Source organism: Lithobates pipiens, unplaced genomic scaffold (assembly GCF_037356315.1).
Source record: "Lithobates pipiens isolate NorthernLeopardFrog02 unplaced genomic scaffold, aLitPip1_a1.2 Scaffold_13, whole genome shotgun sequence".
Lineage (NCBI taxonomy): Eukaryota > Metazoa > Chordata > Amphibia > Anura > Ranidae > Lithobates > Lithobates pipiens.
The window spans coordinates 307,648,453-307,670,963 of NW_027507718.1; the positions used below are offsets into that span (position 1 = coordinate 307,648,453).

Sequence of the window (22,511 nt, forward strand, 5' to 3'; positions counted from 1 at the left end):
TTGTCGGGGTAGGTACGCAGCTGAACATACATGTTTGTGAAATATCCAAGGGACATTCGCTGTCCCATCAACGGATGGGTCCAATATCGACGAGCTCTGACTCTGGACCTCTCACGAAATTTGCGACGACGTTGCTGTCTCATCAAGAGCAACATCAGGAGCATTTCCTGACATATATTCAATATGGGATCCATTTCAAAATATATACTACAGAAAGAGAGGCAAATGCAAGTGTACAACTGCTCTCTATGCTGCTGCTGCTCACTCTGATCAAAATAGCAGAAATAGTTAAAAAAACATGCTTTGAGAGCTTGGGGAGGGTCTACATGATGTTATCTTTATAAACGCGTTTAAACGCAAACGCGTCTAAACGCGTCTAAACGCGGCATGCAAACGCGGCTAAACGCGCGTTTCTAAACGCGCGTTTCTGCAGAGGTTTCATCTGCGTCTCGTGTGCATGAGGCCTTAGGGGAATCCTCTAGTGCCCAAGTGGCTAAAGACCGGTTTAATCAAAGGCTTACTGGAGTGATGGATCTCAAAATAGAGGTCAGTATACAAATGAATGACACGCACGTGCCAGAATCCTGCATGTTTTTTGTTGCATGGGAATCGCGTCAACCCCACCGGCAAATCAAGAGGCCTAAAAACCTGGCACAGGAATCTGGGAAGATGTCATCAGTGGCCAGCAACAATGGCCAATGATTGCATCACCGGAACGAACTTTAGTTCCTCTTTAATTTTTTTTTAAGAAGACCAGTTTATTTTACAGCCAGGTGTTATAAAGATTGTACTACTAGCCTTAAGTGGTTTTTATGTTTTTTACATTTTATGTGCTATTATTAGACTTTAAACAAAGTAACTGTTTTTTGTTTGTTTTGTTTTTAATGTAATATTAATCACTTACCTCTTTGTAAAATGTTTTTTTTGACAGGTGAAATTGACATTTGAAACGACTGTGTTTGATGCACAGATCCAATCTCAGAGCTTAAGTTATGAGGCACAACCATCCATGAATCATCTAACAAAGCTGATCTGGGGTGAAGAACATGCCAGCCACCTGCAGGTTGTACAAGGAGTGCCTCATATAGCAATGTACCTCACACTGAGGCTGGAATCAGACATATCAAAAGAAGAGGTAAAAGTGCTCTTTTCCACTAGCTATGCCAGTAATGTTAACATTTAAAGTGTTTTTAAGCCCAAGAACAAAAATCGGTAGTATTGCAGCTTACCTGTCCTTGGATGTGGTGGCTGTATTGGTGTATTTTCGACACTTTTTTTCCACATGATGATCTTGCCATTAACTAATTTGCTGTCCTAAGGTGACAACTATACTGAGCAGCTTCGTTACTCTAGGACAGGGAGTGTGGTCAGGGCCGTCTTTAAGGCAGGGCAAAAGGGGCAGCTGCCCAGGGCCCTGTCATTGTTGTGGGGCCCAAAGCAGTTGCCTCATACTTGCCAACTATCCCAGTTTACATTCCCTTGTCCCTTGAAGTTTTAGTCCTGTGCTGCTACTAATGCTGCCCAGCTCTGCCCTATTGTTGTGTACAGATGAGTCACCTGCAGACCTGTGTTTACATGTAAATACTGGCATTCATATGTAAATAGCAGTGACGTGCATAAGTAAATGACTGAGGCCAACTGCATTGATAAGTAAATAAAGGCAGCATTCGTAGGTATATCATGCCCCCCTGCAGTGAGGTGAAGATGTGCTGTAACCTATAGCAACCAGTGAGCAGTATTACTGTACAGAAATCTGTAGCAGCCAATCAACAAGCAGAAATGTGCTGTAACCTCTAGCAACTAATCAGTGAGCCTTAAGGAGTGCTGTAACCTCTAGCAACCAGTCAGTAAGCAGTAATGATATGCTGTAACCTCTGGCAACCAATCGCTGCCTGATCTGATACAGTAAACGGATTTTAAGTCTAGCTGCTATTTATTGTATGTCTCAGAGAAGGTGGAGAGCGAAATTGCATGGGGGGGAGGGGGGCCCTAAGAAAATTTTTGCCCAGGGTCCAATCAATATTAAAGACGGCCCTGAGTGTGGTAGGGCTATATAACACCTCCCTCTCTTCTCCATATGGGGAGGTTGGTTCAGGAACCATGGATACAACAGAGAACAATGCTAACTTATAACTTCTGGTGGTGTCTGCCTCTGGACTGTTGTCAGCTCACAAGATTTCTAGCTGGGTAAACCGCAATCCTTTTTTTCTTTGCACTTGTTAAACAGATATAGCAGGTAAAATTTAAAGGGGTTGTAAAGGTAATTTTTTTATTTTCTACATAGGTTCCTATAAGCTAGTGCATTGTTGGTTCACTTATCTTTTCCTTCGATTTCCCTTCTAAATGTTTTTTTTCTTTGTTTTCTTTGTCTGAATTTCTCACTTCCTGTTCCTCCTCAGTAAGCTGTTCAGTAAGCTGTTCTGGCTGACTAACCACCAGCTCGGATGATGGTGAGAAGTTTACTGAGGAGAAACAGGAAGTGAGATATTCAGACAAAGAAAAAAAACATTTAGAAGGGAAATCAAAGGAAAAGGTAAGTGACCCAACAATGCACGAGCTTAGAGGAACCTATGTAGCAAATAAAAAATTTACCTTTACAACCCCTTTAAGTATTGAACACGTCGCCATTTTTCTAGGTAAATGTATTATATAAAATAACAGCCACAAGTCCGGAAAGACAGCCACATGTACGTTTGGTGTAAGGAATATTTCCTTTTTCTCTGGATGCTTCACGTCGGAGTGCAAGAGCTGTGTCCACTGGACACAGCGCGTTGCGGCTCCCAGTACCCAGCCTGTTGGATCGGCACCGTGGATCTTGTGAGCGATATGTGATCACTTGATCACAATGTCAGCAAAACTGTTATGAATGACATTCATTCATTTATAACAGCTGTTCTTCCTGTACAGTGATGCTGTGATTGGCCCACAGCTATCGCATGGTACCTGGGCAATTACGGCACCCTGTACTACAGTATGTGATTAGCTGTAGCTAGTCACAGATTACTAGTAACCACAGCTGTTATGAATGTAACCCATTCATGACAGTTCAGAACTGTTACAGTGATTACCATTGTAACAGCAATCAACGTGTTAAAAAAAAATCCATGATCACCCTCCCCAGGGTAGTACAGTGTTACTGTGATTTATTTTTTATTTTTTTGTTAAATTGTTTAAATTAAAAAAATTTTTTTAATTTAACATACTGTCACCAGTCAGTGTCCCTGATCACTGCCACACCAGTCATATAATGACGTTGCACTTGCACTGATGACAGTATGTTTAAAAAATAAAAAAATAAAAATAGTGACAAAAAAATTACAAATTGCCATGCCTCAAACTAAATACCACAGACTTTCTACTTTCTAAAATTGGGTCATTTGGGGAATATTTGTACTGTGCTATCCTGGCATTTTAAAAGCCTCAAGAAATGATAGGCAGTCAGTACAAATAAGAATGCTTATTGGATTTGTTTTTGGTAAAAAAAAAAAAAAATTCAGCAGGGTACATTTTGGTCTAAAATGTTTTATTTATTTTTGGATATATTTTATATAACGGAAAGTAGAAAAATATCAGGTGTTTTTTTTTTTTTTTTTTGGTTTTTTTTTCCGTTCATATAATAACAAAAAAATAAAAATCAAATACCACCAAAAGAGAGCTGTATTTGTGGGGGAAAAAAAATTATATAAATTTACCTACAGTGTTGCATGACCGTGAAATTGCCAGTAAATTTAGCGCAGTGCTGAATAGCAAATTGAAAAATGGCCTGGTCATGCAGGGGGTAAAACCTTCCAGTGGTTAATCATGCCAATAAATTACCAGCAGCCAGGTATCCAAATGATCTTAAAGATTAAAGCTAGCGCTTTTAATTTATTTCAGGATTTTCTGTTTGTAGAGTGATGGCTCTTATATCAATCAGTTTAGTGTAAGTGTTTTTTTTTTTTGTTTACATTATTCAAAGTTTTGGGCTAACCATTTCTGTCAGAAAACATTGGCAAACCTGTTACATTTTAATATTAACAACCTGAATCAAAACACTGATCAATAACCTAATGAAAGTAGATGTTCATGTAACCTTACTCTATGAACATTAAACAGTCATGTAACACGTGTATCATGGTGTTGCTCAGACCCCCTCATGCTACCTGTATTTGACAGAATCGGGACACGGGAAGCATTTCCCAGTTTTGCATTCAAAAGGTATACAGTGTAGATAACATGAGTAACACAATGAGTTGCTTAGTGTTCCTGGTAAATGGGCAGCAGTTCCTAGTGCTGATTGCTGGACAACTGGGGTACAGACAGAAGTCAAACATGGTGGTATTCGTTTATCAAGGTACATGTGTTATAAGACTTTAACCACTTAGGGAATGCCTGTGTAAACTTGTGTCAACTCGCATCAAAGTCAGACTAAAGTAGTACAGGGACTACATTGAAGTCGCACAGATATGAGTGGTACTCATTGTAAATGGGGTATGACTTGTCACGTGACTTTGCAGTCCCAAGTTGCAGAACCAATCGCACAAGTGTGAAAGGGACCTTAAATGCCTTTAACAGATTATCAGTTTAGAGATAACCGTGAATGATGGTTATAGAAGACCCTAGCATGCATATGATACCTGATATGTGTAGAACAGGCATTGTTTTTGTACAAAATTGCACTTGACGCATGCTTTTACAATTATATAGATTATTTTTTTTATTTTTTTCCTTGGCCAGTGCTGTCTGGCAAATGACATTTGTGAACATTAAACGTACTAAATGCTCTTTTTGCTCCTGGGTTCATTGACGGGAGGGGGTGGTGTGTGTAAGTGATCAGGCAGCTTTAGAGCCACCCAAATCACTTTCAACAGAAAGTAATATTCATAGTAGCAATCAGTCCCTGCTGCCATAACAGCTTGGACTGTGTTTATAAAGCCACTGCTACCAGCTGCCATTTTTATACAGCGATGGTAGACAAGTGATTAACCACTTCCTGCCCGCGCTATAGCCAAAAGATGGCTAAAGCGCGGGCTTACTTTGCCAAGAGGGAGTACATGCATGTCCTCCACCTAATTGCCCTGCCCGCGCGCCCGGTGATCTGAGTCCTTCGGACTCAACTGATCACAGATTGTAGTAAAGGGCCAATGACAGCAGCCTTAACCACGTGACAATGACAATGACAGCTGATCACAGGATGTAAACACAAGCCAGTTATTGGCTTTTCTTTCCTCAAGCCGTCAGTGAAGAAGAGTCGCTAACCGGCTTGTATTAGACCTAGTTCACAGTTTTCAGGTGTTTTAGCGCTAGAAATACCACTTGTAAAGTGCCTGAAAACTGCCTCGCATTCATTACAATGGGTACTTTCACACCCAGGCAGTGCATTTGCAGGATGTTCGGAAAAGTCCTGCAAGCAGCATCTTTGGGCGGTTTGGGAGCGATGTATACAGAACGCTCCTGCCCATTGCAATGGACAATATGTGAACTGTTTTACCTTCCAAAAGATTTGTGACTCTTTTCAGCCTCTCGTATGCATTGCATGCCGTGCAGTACAGGCAGGCAGGTGGTACCCCTAGTATTTGGTTCATTGGTGCAGCTTCCTGTGTGACCTCTCCACATCCAACTAGTTTATTGAACTATGATTCAATATTATCACACTTATGAAATTATTGTTCCATAAGCAAGCAACTGTTTGCAGCCTCATATTTACCGGTAGCTGTTTGTCTGTAGCTCCATTTTACATTAATTTTGTATATTTAATGATGTGCAGCCTATGTTTGGGTTGTGTATATCATGTTATGTTTAACGATCTGTGCTAACACTCCTTTACAGCTTAGTGGAAGGATCACTTCTATTTTTTTTAAGTATACATTCAAAGCGACCTTGAGTCATATCATTTGATGTTCTGTTTTGTGTACTGGAATTTTATGGTATAATTCTTGTGACATGAATAAAAATCGTACAGTTTTCCATACCCAATGAATTTAATACATACAAATAAAAAAAAGGCCAAATACAGCTGCCTTTATACAGCGACAGCGCAATGGAGTATTTTATTATAGGCAATCAAGTATATGCTCACTGCATGTGTACATTTTTCCACTCATTTGGCATTAGTCGTATATTTTTTAATAAATCCCATCTGCTTACTGCTTGCCATTTTAAGTTTTATAGTAAATAGTGGAGGCTTCATTGGTTTTAAAATAAATAAATGTTTTGCAGACCAAGATTCATCTTGTTGTGGTGTAATAAATGCATTTCGCATTGAGGTAAAATGTTCCCAATAAGGCCTGCCATCCAGTCTGTCTGTTAAGAAAGACTGGCCCGCAATCTGCTCCACAGATGTGAGCCATAACTGCAGGGAGTATAAATAAGACTACTTTATCTGGTGTCTCAAGACTGGAATTATTCATCATCAAGTAATCTGTCGTTTTGTATTTTGTTTATTGGCCATTTAATCTGTGTCATTTTACTAGTAAATATGTATGCTTTCTTCGTCATAGTACTGTTGCATCATTATAAACAGAACACTGGTGTTTCTTTTACATACATCATGGGACAAAGAGTTAGGCTAATATTCATTACCTGCTGGGTTATACTTCATCTCCAGGTTAATGGACACTGGTAGACCAAATTTCTTTAGACAGGAAGTGGCCCCCTATATAACCCATCCCATACAGGAAGCACTTCAGTTTTTTACCAGTGTCTGCAAGGTGGATAGCACAGCTGTTCGAGGTCTCTAGTCCCACAAACGGTTCTTAAATTAATCAAGGGATATACTAATCAGATTCATTTGACACAGGCATTATATGCTTAGATAAATGGTACCCGAGCCTCTCAAAGAAGACTCAAGATCCTGCAAGGTTTTGCCTTCAATGCGGCCTCCAGGCGCTGGACCCTTCGAAATGGAATCCTGGACTCTACTGCGCTGAGGAATTCCTGCAGGTTGCTGTACAGGTCCAAGGCAATGGACCCTAAACATGAAACAGGTACTCAGTCCTTGAAGGTCTTCAAGTGACAGGAACCCGCCGTGAAGGGTGAAGATTGGGCTCTTAGTTTCTAAGCTGCCCTGCGTCCTGGACGTGTAAGTGAAACCCCTTTATTGTGGGGTATCCCAGTGATTACAATCAGTCAAGCTAGCTAGAGGATGGACACCTGTGCACGGTGACCATACGGAGAAGTTTTGTGATAGCTGTGGGTGTTTGCAAAGTGTACCTTTTTTTTTATTTTTTATTTTTTTTCTTGTCTGGCTGTTTTTTTACCTGTATGATGGCGCACAACGGTGCACCATTTCGCCTTTGTTCACCATGGCGCAAGAGAATTTGCAAGAACGCCGCTGGGCTCAGCAGTTTGTTTGGTGGCCATGGCGCACGTGGCTTTGCCGCACATGCGCCGTAGCCTGTATCTGGGTGCATGAAGATTTGCATCATACGCCAATACAGCCACGCTGGGACCTCACACAGAGCATTCAGGTTCACAGCTAACTTATTTTAACTGTTTATGGCAAGCATGCAGTGCTTCCAGAAGGCAGCTGAGGGATACAGAGCAGGCTCTGAACCAGGCATTTGCAGCGGTTCATTTCTCCCTACTCGGGTCATGTGAGCCACCAGGTGTTGCTTGGTAGGATTGTTGCATAGTGGCTTGGTGAGCCCTATTAAAGGGTTTCCCTTCTGAGGTGATTTAATACTACATCCAGTAGTCTTTTTGTGGCTAGTAAATGTCTTCAAAAAAGAGGAGCGAGACCAACACTACAGAGAAGGCCACACCTATGTCGTCAGTAGTTCCTGATGAACCTAGTTGTATCCCTACTGTTGTATCCCCTGAAAAACCATAGGCTTCCGGGCAATCTGAGCCACTGCACCTATCTGGTATCGTGCCTACAGTCAACGCTGCTGCTTCGCACTTTATTACCAAGGATGAACTGTCCTTAGTCCTAGCCGGGTTAGAGCACAGGATTGTTGGCATGATTGCCTCCATCCCGTAGGGTGGCAAGAAGCATGACAAATCCCCTTCCCCAGAGTCTTCTAGTCTGGAGCAGGAATGGGTTGAGGATGGGGAAGAACTAAAAGCCCAGGATTCTGTGGATGGCCTGGCAAATGAGTCTGCTTCAGAGCAATCTGGACAAGTAGATATCCAGTTGGTGCGTGCCTCTCAATCACAGAGGCTTTCGATCCTGACTCTTACCAAAATGGTTCGTTCTGCATTTAAGTTGCCTCTTGCAGAGGTTTCTGAGCCCCACTGGTCCTCTTTGGGATCCCTGAGGCCTCTTCAGGCCACACAGGCTTTCACCTTACACCCTCTGTTGGCACAGGTGGTGTATGCTGATTGGAAACACCCTGACAGGGTTTTTGTTCCTCCTAAAGAGTTTTTCCCTTTTTATATCCCATGGATGAAAAGTTTAAGTGGAGAATGCCAGCCGTAGATGCAGCAGTCTCTTCCTTAAACAAGAACTTAATTCGGTAAATAACGCACAGGGCTTGAAAGACCCGGTTGACAAGAAATTGGAGTCCTTATTTAAAGCTTCCTTTTCTTTGGCCAGTTCACCTATTCAGCCAGCTGTTGCAGCAATTGGTATCTGCCAGTCCATAAAGGATCAGATCAGACGGTCTGACAGGCCTAACCAGGAGGATGATCTGCCTGAAAATAAGACAGATATTCCTCGAGCTCTGTGTTTTGCTGTTGACGCCTTTAAAGGATTCAATACAGCAGGTTTCTCGTTTGGCTCTCTTGTCTGTACATATGTTCAGACTTTTGTGGCTTAAGAACTGGTCAGCCGAGCTTCCTTGTAAGAAGTTATTGGCAGGTTTCCCCTTTCATGGGGAATGTTTATTTGGTGATCATTTGGACAAATATATCCAGAAGATTTCAAGAGGGAAGAGTTCTCTTCTTCCTGTGAAGAAAAGCACCAGGCTTCCCTCGTTTTTAAAACCTCAGGAACTGCTTTCTTAAATGTTTCAGCGCTAAAGGCAGTTCCGCCGCCAACAGGGAGCTAGGGCCTGGGGCAAGGCCAGGGCCAGAAAAAGCCCTGAGTCCAAAATCCTTCTAAACCCAGCACCAAGCCCTCCTTTTAAGGGAATGCCCCCACTCCATTGGGTGGAGGGAAGGCTGTTTCACTTTGCAGATATTTGGAGAACAATAACTCTATATCCCGTGGTTACAAGCTGGAGTTGCGGGGGGTTCCCCCTAAGGTTTTTAATATCCAGCGTTCCCTCGGATCCTCCAAAAAGAGACTTATTGCTTCAGGCACTACATCATTTAGTGCATCAAGGAGTGATTGTAGAGGTTCCTGTATCTGAAAAAGGCACAGGGTTTTACTCAAACCTGTTTACGGATCAAAAACCAAACGGGGACACAAGGTCCATTTTGGACCTAAGATCCCTGAATCAGTGTCTACTGATCCAGTCCTTTCGGATGGAGTCTGTCTGCTCAGTAGTAGCCTAACTCCAAATGGGAGACTTTCTAGCCTCCATCGATATAAAGGACGCATATTTACACGTAACTATCTTTCAGCCTCATCAGAGGTTCAGTCATTTTCCGTTTTGTGGTTCTACCCTTTTGGGCTGGCTACAGCATCCCGGGTGTTTACAAAGGTCCTAGCACCAGTACTGGGTCTTTTAAGGTCCCACGGGATCTTGGTGCTCGGATATGTGGATGACCTACTTCTCTGAGATCACTCACTACAGGCTCTATAACAGAGGATAACATGCACAGTGCGGTATTTGGAAGGCTTAGGCTGGATCATAAATACCAAAAAGTCAACCTTGGGACCAGCTCAAAGCCTAAAGTATTTAGGTCTGATCCTAGATACGATCCCAGCAAGAGTATTCTTGCCAACCGCAAGGATCTGTGCCCTGAAGGATCAGGTGCGTCAAATAAGGGGCACCAGACAACCCCCCATTCAGCTCTGTATGAGTCTTCTAGGAAGGATGGTATCCTCTTTCGAGGTGGTGCCCTATGCCCAGTTCCATGCCAGGCCTTTACAACAAGACATCTTGTTGGCTTGGAACAGGCGAGGACAAGCCCTGGATTATCCAATGTTCTTATCTCCTTGGGCACGCTTAAGCCTAAACTGGCGGTTGCAGGATCAGAACCTGCGAAAGGGAAGATCCTCCCTCCTAGTAACTTGGAGAGTACTGACTACAGGTGCCAGTCTCTCGTGCTGGGGAGCGACCCAGGAAGGACGCACAGCTCAGGTGAAGGACAGAACATATCCTGCCCATCAATGTCCTGGAATTACAGGCAGTACGACTGGCCCCTACGGTCCAGGACGGTGGAGCTTCAGGGCTACCCTATCAGGGTTCAGTCCAACACTGCCATTGCAGAGGCCTATATAAGCCATCAAGGCGGTACCAGGAGTCGTTTAGCTCTGAAGGAGGTGAACCACATACTAGCCTGGGCAGAGGGACATATGCTGATTCTATCGACCAGTCCATATCCCAGGAGTAGAGAACTGGAAGGCAGATTATCTCAGTCGCCAGCAGATCTAATGGTCCCTAAATTGAGGGGTGTTCCAGGAAATTTGCCAACGTTGGATGGCCCAAGGTCTACCTACTGGCATCCAGGTTCAACAACAAACTACAGCAGTTTGTGTCCCGAACAAGAGATTCTCTGGCAATCCAGGCAGATACTCTGGTAGTTCCATGGGGCCAGTACTCCCTAGTTTGTGTTTACCTCTCCTTCCACATTTGTTGCGCAGGATTTGGAGAGAGGGAGTTCCAGTGATTCTGGTGGCACCAGTCTGGCCCTAAAGGCCCTGGTTCCTGGAGATTGTGAGCCTGACAATAGACTGGTCATGGACGCTTCCACGTCGCCCCGATCTACTGTCTCAAGGTCATATATTCCACCCCAATTTACAATCTCTAAATTTGACGGCATGGCTATTGAAGCCAGGGTGTTAAAGCGGAGGTCCACCCTAAAGTGGAGCTTCCGCTCATTGGAACCCTCCCCCCCTCCGGCGCCACAATTGGCACCTTTCAGGGGGGAGGGGGGTGCAGGTACCTGTACAGTACAGGTATCTGCACCCACTTCCGGCGTAGATTCTGCAGAAGCTACGCCCCTTTCCGCAGAATCTACTCCCCTTTCCGAAGGTCCCCCGCTGCCTGCTGGGAAACACACGGATCCCAGAGACAGCGGGGACCATCCTTATTGCGCAGCGCGACTCGCGCATGCGCAGTAGGGAACCGGGAAATGAAGCCGCAAGGCTCCACTTCCTGATTCCCATACCCAAGATGGCGGCGGCAGCACCCGAGAGATGATCGAGAGATCGGCTTCGGGTGCCGACATCGCGGGCGTGCTGGGCGGGTAAGTGTCATTATTTTAAAAGTCAGCAGCTGCAGTATTTGTAGCTGCTGGCTTTAAAAAAAAAAAAAACGGCGGACTCCCGCTTTAAAGGACCATGACATCTCGGGACCAGTACTGTCTACCCTAGTGAATGTTAGAAAAGCTGTCACTAGGAAGACCTATCATAAGGTCTGGAAGACTTGTATGGCTTGGTGTAAAGCCAAAAAATGGCATCCTCTGAAATACGTGCTTGGGAGAACTCTTTTCTACAGTCAGCTGTGGAAATCAGATTGGCTTTGAGTACAATCTGGGTCGAAACTTGACCTCTATCAGTATTCTTCCAAATGCTTTTAGCCTCCCATTCACTGGTCCGAACCTTTATTCAGGGGGCAACTCGCTTGCTTCATCCCATTAGGTCACCTATGTGTTCTTGGGTGCTGTCTGTGTTACAGAAGCAACCATTTGAGCTTATCAAGGAAATTCCATTAGACTTGCTGTCACGCAAGCTAGCCTTCCTGATGGCCATCACCTCGGCTAGAAGGGTGTCTGAGTTGGCAGCCCTTTCATGCAGGGAACCATACTTGTACCTTTACCACAACGGGGTTGTGTTACAACCTGTTCCATCCTTTTTGCCAAAAGTGGTGTCGGCCCTTTATCTAAATCAGGACATGATTTTTCCTTCTTTTTATCTCTGTCTCATTCGGCGGAAGAGAGACGACTGCGTTCTTTGGACATTGTCTGGGCAATCAAGGTTTATTTGTCTAGATCTGTGGAGATCCAAAGATCAGACTCCCCTTTTTTTTTTTGCCAAAAGGACCCAAGAAGGGGGTAAGCAGCTTCCATTGCCAATTGGGTCTGTCAATTGGTCATTCAGGCCCATGGTCTGAAACATAAAGAATGAGTATTAGCCTAACTCTGTGTCCCATGATGTACCCAAAGAAAAGGATTTTACAGTTAAGTATGATGGAAATAAATCCTATTTCCTAGGAGAGAAAAAATATAAGCTTACATTACCAGTGAAAATGCACAACAAGAGGAGCCTGAGCATCGGGGTGGACAGCCAATTAAAAATGTAAGGAGCTGGGCCAGAAGGCAGGAGTGGGTGAGAGGAAGCCTTTCTGTCCACTACAGAAACTAACTCTGTAGCTTCTGCTGCTCTGTGTCATTGAGCTCAGACATCAAGCTCATTACTTCTACCTCTGGCTAGTGTGTGTGTGTGTGTGCGTGTGCGCTGCTTGAACTGTTATGTAGTGTGATTGGCTGCAGCTCCTCTGTGTCTCAGCAACATGTCAGCTTTGTGAGAACAAGAGCTGGGACTAAGTAGGAAAAGCTCCTTTACAAGTGCGGGCTGTGAAAGAAAGGGAGGAGCCAGAGGTTTGTGTGTTTGTGGAGGGCTGATTATATATAATTTATACAGGAGTGAGGGGTGCTGACATATATACAGGTATAAGGTGGGGTGGGGTGTGCGGATTCTGTGGACAGGCCCTGGGGAATAATGCTGGTCAGGCTCAGGGCCCAGACCTAAAGCTGTGTAAGGGTCCCAAAAAATTCTGATGGCTGCCCTGCTGAGCATGAATTTCATTTTCTTATTGGTGACCACATTTCATAAACACTTTGTACATGAGCCAAAAACCGCACACACTGCATTGTATATAGCACACAGTAACATTTCACAATGCTATCCTATGATGATCCTCTATATGCAAGATCTTTTATATTCCCTCTCCCCTACTGTTTACAAATGGATCTGAGACACTTACTTGTGAATTCTCCAGCACGCCACACGCCACACGCCACACACACACCTTTACAGACTCAAGGGGGAGATTTTTCCCTGTTTCAAAGGAGCTAATTGGCCTGAAACGATATATGTAACGATAAAGAGATTCACTGCCAAGGATAAGCTGACTGTGTGTTGGCCATTCTGGCAAGGACATGGTGAGCACATAAATCATTTTACTACAAACACACTGAGAAAAAGCATCAGTCTCATGCCAAGGACATACTAAGTACAAGGGCCACAAAGATGCTGACCACATGAAGTGCTCCCCCAGTGGACTGGTGATTATAAGGCACAGTGAGCACAAGGCATACTGGTCATGTTGCCAGGGATATTATGACCCACTCTACCATATAGCATTCTATGCCAAGAACTTTGCTGACCACTCTAAATGGTTTTCCAGGGACATAATGAAAGTGAAATGCTGACAACATGAAATTCTCTGCCTCTAGTTTTCCTTCAAAGCAGCACAGGCACTTTTTATTTTGAGAGCCTGCTTTAGGCGATCTAGTCATTTTCATTATTGCAAAGGAAAAGTAGTAAAAATTGTTGGCCTCTTCATTTTTATGCTTTCAGGAAGCATGTGCCTATGCCTGTTAATTACTGGTGTGCTGGTCATTGGTCACTTAGGTTTGTGCATTGTCACTTAGGTGCAGCCCCATATCTATATCAAATATCCAAAGATTTTACATTTGCACAAAACTACTCGCTCGAGAAATGCATTCCTTACCATATGAAATGGTGCACATAAACAGAGCATCCTAATAATTACTATTTTATTATGCTCTTTTTATTTATTTATTTTTTACTTCCACAAGGATACAGGTATATTTGCAAAGGAGGAGAAAAAGACACAGCAATACATCCTCAAACACACTCAGAATAGAAAAAAAAACTAGCGGGGGAAGACCTTCATACATCAAAGTGTCTCTTTAAGCATTTGTATTCTTGTTTTCCAAGAGAAAAATCTTAGCTATACAAGTTAAGCTAATGGAGGGATTTGCTCAATATTGTCTCGGCAAATCCGTTATTCAACTAATCGCTATAGGTTTCTGAATGTTCAAGATGTCCACCCTGCCCAGATGGAGTAAACAATTCTGAAAAGCATGTTAAACAAATCTGGTTTCCTTCAACAAGCAAATTTTGGAAATCCTCAGCAGCCATTCACTCACCAAAGGAGGTTTTGATGATTTCATATGTTTGGAAATTAAACCTTTTTGGCTGCATTCAGTAGGTGGAGTAGCATTTGTTGTTTTTTTGGGGGGAGGGGGCAATTCACACTAACTTGTGCTAAAATGCATGTACATTTCTTTCAGTTTCAGTCGTGTTTTAACGCGCACTGATGTCCGTTGACAATAAATTTTGATGTCATTTGACATACATTTTTGCATTTTAGCGCAACTCAACGTTATGGTGTGAATAAGACACATTGGAAATCGTTTTTCAGATGTCCTTCCATTGATCTGCTTTTTACAGCTGCGCTTAGCCCTTTATCATTGAGACTGACAATGTTTGTTATTTTGTGAGTCGAAAGGTGAGTAGATGGTTAAAACAAAAACCCTTCCAATATTTGTCTCCAGTACGGTATATCTAAATTGGGGGGCAGTGCCACCAGAAATTACACAATAGATTGTACCTTAGGGTGATCAAATAGCTTTTCAATGGAATAACGATCCCCCAAAAGAACGCAATGGTTTTCCAAGACTTTTTAAAATTTTGGACTTGGTGCCACCACCAAAAATCTAATGGTGAAGTTCCTTATTTTATCTTACACTCTTGCAAGCTGAACAAAGTCATATGCAAATATTGGCAGTGAATGACATCAAGGGTGACTTTATCTATTTCTGTGTTTTCAACAGTTTATCTCACACCTCAAGAGTATGTAAATGAGTCAATGGATGGGGCCAAGTTTATGTCTTTGTATCCAATGCATATTACCCAAATCTTGGCCTATAGGGAACTCCTCAGTTTCTATCCCCTGCCGCTCGATCTTCCAAAAGTGCCAATCAAGCATTCTAATTAGTATTGCTGCCTGGCAATATTTCCAAAAATGTGGCATAGTACCTAGCCCCGTAGGTTGCTTGCTAAAAAAAAAAAAATGAAGGGTAAAGTGGACTAGGTTACTGGGGACTGCCCAGGGAGGTGTGTCCTCAAAAGCATTGTCAGTGTTCAATCACCTTGAAGGTTACTAGCCTGTAAACCAGGGTCTATGAATATCAAGCATGTTTTCTTTACTGTACTTAAAGATATGGAATTTACATACAAGTAAAAATTCCTTTTATTTACCATTACATATCCTTACAATTCTTAAAGTACCTGCAAAAACCATACGTGAAAATGGGTTGGGGGAGGTATTAGGGAAGTGGGTGACACAGGACAAAAAGGCCTAGTAAAATAGGACCTACATTTAAACAATCCTAGCTATAAAACTAGCACTCACCCATACATAGGGTGGTCCGAGTCCAGTGGGGATGTCGAAATGAAAACCATGATAGGGTTTGCTTGAGAGGGGCATTCTGTATAAGGCCGGACTTCCTAGTTTACTGGCTATATAGAAACCAAATCTTGCAGATACCAGAACTAGGGGTTTGCAACCAGAATTTTTTTTTTAGAAACGAGCTCTCAAAAAAAAAAAAAAAAACTTCAAGCCTCTCTTAGTTTGCTAGTGCTCTGGGGAGGGGTTATCTATAGGCAATGTCACACTGCCCTGATTCGGCAATGTGTTTTTCAAGACAATTTATTTATATTTGACATTGCATTTTATTTAACCACTTCCCACCCGGCCAATGCACATATACGGCCGGGTGGGAGCCATCTACTTCTGATGGGACGTTCAGGAACGTCCTTCAGAAGGAGCGGGATCGCGTGCGCCCGCGCAGCGGCACGATCCCGATGTGCTCGTGTCACCCGGACACGGCGCATCTCAGATCGGCAGGAGTGCTCTGTGATTGGCCCTCCTGATCACATGATGGCCGTGTCCAATCACGGCCGTCATGTGATGTAAACAAACAGCCGGTTGCTAGGCAATCGGCTCCTCCTCTCCTCACACAGAAGTCATCGCTGAGGAGAGCAGATCGCTGCAGCCGGCTGATGATCAGTGAGTATGAGCTGTTTTTTTTATAGCTTTTTACTCACTGATCACCAGTCTAGTGTAAACACACAACACACCACACAGTATAAACACAATGTCCCCACACATGTCCCCAAAACATACATGTCCCCAAATAATAAAAACATATGTCCCTAATAATAAAAAAATGTCCCCCACATATGTCCCACTAAAATCACATGTCCCAATGATCACCTGCACACACATGTACGTGATCACCTGCACACATGTACATGATCATTTGCGTACATATGTCCGTGATCACACAAACCAATTATTATACACTTAAAAGATTTTTTTTTTTTTACCAAAAACATGTAGCAGAATACATTTTGGCTTCAATTTATGACAAAATTTGATTTTATTGGATTTCTTTTAAAATAGAAAAAATAAAATATTGTACTTTTTTTTGCGCTTATATCACAAAAAATAAAAAACTGAGTCGTGAATAAATACCACCAAAATAAAGCTCTATTTGTGCGAACAAAATGATAAAAATTTCATTTGGGTACAGTGTAGCATGACCGCGCAATTGTGACTGAAAGCGCTAGAGCTATGAAAGCTGAAAATTGGGCTGGGAAGGAAGGGGGCGAAAGTGCCCTGTATTGTAGTGGTTAAGCAAGGGGTAAAGAGTAATGCACAAAGAATGACTTTGGTAAATGCTAATGGTTGCTATGTGTTTCTGCAGTTTGCCTTTAGAGGGTTGCTCTTTCCGCTACACATTGAATAAGCCTGTTTTCATTTGCACAGACTGAAAATTGTATTACCTGTGAACTTAATTATAGCAGCTTACGTTAAGAAAAGGTTTCTTTGTCCAGTTGTTTGAGTGGGAAACTTTCTTCTTCAGGGATCTAAAGTAATGTGGCCCCATTGATTTGAACGTGAATGGGCTAATTTAATTATACTGGAAGAATTGGCTTTGGCAATCCCATTATTAATTGGAGGAAGGGATCACTGCTTCTATTTGATCTGAGATTTTCCTCACAATCTTGGCAGAGCTGTGATGGCAATATAAAGAAGTGCTACTAACTCCTAGTTTTGAAGCCCAGATGGATTCAAAGTGGTGTTTGTCCCCTTATTAATAGAAGAGAGATGATTCTGTAGAAGAAATGCAAAAGAAGTCACGTTTTCTATACTAACCAGAATGCCTATTGCTTTACCATAAATTTGTTTAAAACTGTTAATGGCTACAAAGTGCATCCTGTTTTAATATGCTGTACATTTCCTTATCATACAGGAAATGGGCATTTTTAAATCCTTATGACTGGGTTTTAATCCAGCTACCACCAGGTAATTAAATACTAGCAAAAAACTTAGCGTGGATGGGTTTATATATGGGGAATATCCCTGCAGCCTCCCCTGGAGGGAGAGAGGGGGAGAGGGAGGGAGAGGGAGAGATCTCCTAAAGACACTCCCCCCCCCCCCCCCCCCCCACGTGTGGTAAGAGTTTACTTCTCGGCTATTGTCCTTTTTTAAGTAATCGGATTCACTCTTTATGCTTCCTGAAGGTTTGAAGTTTGTTTGAAATGTTTGCAAATCTATTAAAAATAAAAAATGTACATAAGTGTTCACAGCCTTTGCCACAATGCTCAAAAATTTAGCTCAGGTGCATCCTGTTTCCACTGCTCATCCTTGAGATGTTTCTACAACTTGATTGGAGTCCACCTGTAGACACATACCTGTCTATATAAGGTTCTACAGTGCATGTCAGAGCACAAAACAAGCCTAGAAGTCCAAGGAATTGTCTGTAGACCTCCGAGACAGGATTGTATCAAGGCACAGATCTAGGGAAGGGTACAGAAAAATTTCAGCAATGAGCATCTGTGAATCGATTAAGTTTGTAACCACCAGGACTCTTCATAGAGTGGGACACTCCGGCCAAACGGAGCAATCGGGGAGAAGTCAGGGAGGTGACCAAGAACCTGATGGTCACTCTGATAGATCTCCAGCATTTCTCTGTGGGGAGAGGAGAACCTTCCAGAAGAACAACCATCTGTGCAGTACTCCACCAATCAGGCCCGTATGGTAGAGTGGTCAGACTGAAGCCACTCCTCAGTAAAAGGCACATGACTACTGCCTGAAGTTTGCCAAAAGGCACCTGAAGGACTCTCTGACAAATACTCTTTCGCACAAATTTGTTAGCCAGACAGTCCAAAGTTTGGGGTGGACAATAGCTTTCAGCCTTGCTGCCCTCCAGGATAGGGATATCCTAGCTATCAGTCGAAAAAGCAGAAAAGAGAGGGCGCACCAGCCTTGTGCATTATCCTTTAATACATTTATTAAGAAGAAAACCTAATTAAGAACTATTCACAAACTTAGAGAGAAAATCCTCAGAGCTTAAAGGGTCTCTGAGGAAGAAGGCTAACCTTCGTAGCACGTCAGCCAGTAGCAGACCGTATGTCCTCTCCCTAGGATCTGGAGACTGGCTCGTGACAGTCCTTGTACTGATGGCAAAGACTGTTGCAAGTGTGATTTTTTTTCTCTCTACCTTTTGTGAGTAGTTCTTAATTTTATGTTTTCGTCTTTATAAATTTATCAACGGATAATGCAAGGCTGGTGCGCCCTCTTTTTTGTTTTTTCATTGTGTAACAAAGGAGTGGCTATGGGACAGCTCTGTGAATGTCCTTGAGTGGCCCAGACGTGAGCCTGATTGAACATCTCTGGTGAGATCTGAGAATGGCTGTGCACCGATGCTCCCCATACAACCTGATGGAGCGTGAAATGTCCTGCAAAGAAGAATGGGAGAAACTGCTCAAAAATGGGTGTGCCAAGCTTGCAGCATCATACTCAAAAAGTCTTCAGGCTGTAATTGGTGCCAAAGGGGCTTCAACAAAGTGTTTAGCCAAGGCTGTGAATACTTATGTACATGTAATTTTTTTTTTTTTATACATTTGCAATGATTTAAAGCACACTTCTTTCACGTTGTTATATTGGGGTATTGTTTGTAGAATTTTTAGGAAAATGAATGTATTGGAATAAGGTTGTAACATCATAAAATGTGGAAAAGGTGAAGTGGTGTGAATGGTTTCCTGATGCACTGTATTGCGGTATCTTTGGTAACCTTTTTGCAGTCATGTTAATAAGACTAACGTGACTGCACTATTCAGTGATTTGAGCTGGTTGCTTGAGTAAGAAGCAGGCATCCAGCTCCAGTGATGCCTGCCACTATCTCCAGCAGCAGCTTCAATTACTCCATAGTGCAGTCATGTTGTTGTTCGTTCTTTTTTTTTTTTTCTTTTTTTTTTGTAACATTACTGCAGAAAGTTAGCAAGTAAATGCACCAGAGGCTGCCCTGTAAGCCCGCACACGTAAATTATATTGGGAGTTGCAAGGGATTGGAAACAAAGCGTGACCTTGAGGGTAGGGACCATTGTGAGTGCAATGTACAGGGATAGGGACAATTGTAGACACTCACTCAGGTTGAACTGGATGGACTGGTGTCTTTATTCAACCATACTAATTATGAAACTATTAAACTTGAGTAACGGCTCCAAGTCTGCTGAGGATGCTGACTTCATATTCATGTTGGTGGCTGCCAGTAATAGGCTTTGCACATGTTCATAGACTAGGTAGGCCTATAGCGTGAGATTACTGTTCCTTGAAAAAGTGTTTATACCCCTTGAAATTTTCGACATTTTGTTTGTTACAACCAAAACTGTAAGTGTATTTTATTAAAAGTTTGTGATGGACCAACCCAAAGTCGGCACACAATTGTGAAGGGTAAGGAAAATGATAAATGGTTTCAAAATGTTTTCACAAATCTGTGAAAAGTGTGGCATGCATTTGTATACATCCCCCTTTACTCTGATACCCCTAACTAAAATCTAGTGGAACCAATTGCCTTCAGAAGTCACCTAATTAGTAAATAGAGTCCACCTGTATGTAATTTATTCTCAGTATAAATGCTGCTGTTCTGTGAAGCCCTTAGAGGTTTTTAAGAGAACCTTAGTGAACAAACCGCATCATGAAGACCAAGGAACACACCAGACAGGTCAGGGATAAAGTTGTGGAGAACTTTAAAGCGAGGTGAGGTTATAAATTTAAATCACAAGCTTTGAACATCTCATGGGGCACTGTTCAATCCATCATCTGAAAATGGAAAGAGTATGGCACAACTGCAAACCTATCTAGACATGGCTATCCACCTAAACTGTAAGGTTGTGCAAGGAGAGCATTAATCAGAGGAGCAGCCAAAGAGGCCCATGGTAACTCTGGAACAGCTGCAGAGATCCACAGCTCAGGTGGAAGAATCTGTCCACGGTACAACTATTAGTCATGCACTCCACAGATCTAGCCTTTATGGAAAAGTGGCAAAAAAAAAGCCATAAGAAGTCAAGTTTGCATTTTGTGAGAAGCCAAGTGGGGGACACAACAAACTTAAAAGAAGGTGCTCTGTTTAGATGAGACCAAAATGTAACTTTTTGGCCTAAAAGAAAAATGCTATGTGTGGAAGAAAGCTAATGCCCCATACACACGATGAGATTATTGGACGAATGATCTTCCCTTTTATTTTTTTTATTTTTTGCATGCTAATCTCAGATCGAATCTGATGAGTTTACTAAAGTCATGAAAATTCCCACACGACCAAAAAAAAAAAAAAAAAAATCGTAAGTGATGTCATGTGCTTTAATGCATTTGTATTGCATTTTCGAACAATGGCTGTAATGATTAAATGAAAATCGTACGATCTGGCATCGTACAGAAAAAAGTTCCGTGCATGTCTGATAGAATAATATCGGATGAGCTGTTCTGATTGGCTCTCGAAAGCTCTGTACTAACGATCCGATTATTATATGATCTCTTAGAAATCTGTATTTTCCGTATGATTTTCTGATCGTGTGTACAGGGCATAACGGTGCACATCAGCCTGAATACACCATCCCCATCGTGAAACATGGTGGTGGCAGTATCATGTTGTGGGCATGCTTTTCTTCAGCAGGGACAGGGAAGCTGGTCAGAGTTGATGGGAAGAGGGATGGAGCCAAATACAGGGCAATCTTAGAAGAATACTTGTTTAGAGAGTGGAAGAGACTTGGGACTGGGGCAGAGGTTCACCTTGCAGCAGGACAATGACCCTAAGCATACAGCCAGAGCTACAATGAAATTATTTAGATCAAAGCATATTCATGTGTTAGAATGGTCCAGTCAAAGTCCACACCTATATCCAATTGAGAATCTGTGGCAAGACTTGAAAATTGCACTTCACAGATGCTCTCCATCCAATCTGACAGAGCTTGAGCTATTTTGCAAAGAAGAATGAGCAAAAATGTCACTTTCTAGATGATGTGCAAAGCTGGTAGAGACATCCCCAAAAAGACTTGCAGCTGTAATTGCAGCAAAAGGTGGTTCTACAATGTATTGATTCAGTGGGGCTGAATACAAATGCACGCCACACCTGACACATTTTATTTTTAAAAACTTTTGAAAACCATGTATAACTTTTCCTTCCAGGCTGGTTGATAAAGGGGTTTTGTCACTCAACTGGCCTGAATGGCAAGCGTCATGTGTGAAGGAAACCAGGCACCGCTCACCACTTGGTCAATACCATCTCTACAGTTTAGCATGGTGGTAGCAGCATCATGCTGTGGGGATGTTTTTTTTTTTTTTCACAGCAGCAGGAACTGGGAGGCTAGTCAGAATCAACTGAATGATGAATGCAGGAATGTTCAGAGGCATCCCTGATGAAAACCTGCTCCAGGGTGCTCTGGACTATAGACTGGGATGAAGGTTCAACTTCCAATAGGACAATGACTCTAAGCACACAGCCAAGATAACGATATGTAGTCTTATATGAAGATTGTTGCTTAATTGAATGGTTTGAGGACAGGGGCTTTATCACTGTTACCAGTTTAATTTAATGTTGTCTTTTTAATAGAATTTTTTCTAGCCACTGCTCCATTTCAGCACAGCAGATTTCAAAGCCAGACTCCAATCTAACTGAACCCCTTGTTGTCATGTAAAAGTTAATGCGTTTTTATGGTTAACCATTTAGCAAGGCCTTTCTGTGGCTAAATGAGTATAATCTGTCATGGACCGCTTCTTCAAGATGCACATTTTACAGATTTTCCTTCCTATTGGGACAGTCCAGTAATGTATACAAATTGATTTGCACGCTTGTCACTGTAGTGGTAGTGGTGGTGATGATGAGATGTTGCATGGCACTGCACAAGCCAAGCCAAAACTTGAAGAATGGTTTCTGTTTTAAAAAGCTTCTTAAAAGCCGAGACTGTTGGCCGGTGTTTTTGCTGCTAAATAAAAGATTTCTGGTAGTGAATATGAGGCTTTGATTATGAACATGTGCCACTATGTTTTAATGTTATTTTAATTTCAAACATCAGTGGCTCAGTGGAGCCTGGGTTTATGCTG

General features: G+C 42.5%; 1 protein-coding gene across 2 annotated transcripts in view; it reads left to right on the top strand.

Moving 5' to 3' along the window:
- INTU (inturned planar cell polarity protein) overlaps window positions 1-22,511 on the top strand; it is a 158,954-nt gene that overhangs the window by 82,648 nt on the left and 53,795 nt on the right. For both annotated transcript variants that reach the window (XM_077476882.1, XM_077476881.1), the window contains exon 4: window positions 932-1,135. In XM_077476882.1, the coding sequence (XP_077333008.1) occupies window positions 932-1,135 (204 nt within the window). The remainder of the gene's footprint in view (window positions 1-931; window positions 1,136-22,511) is intronic.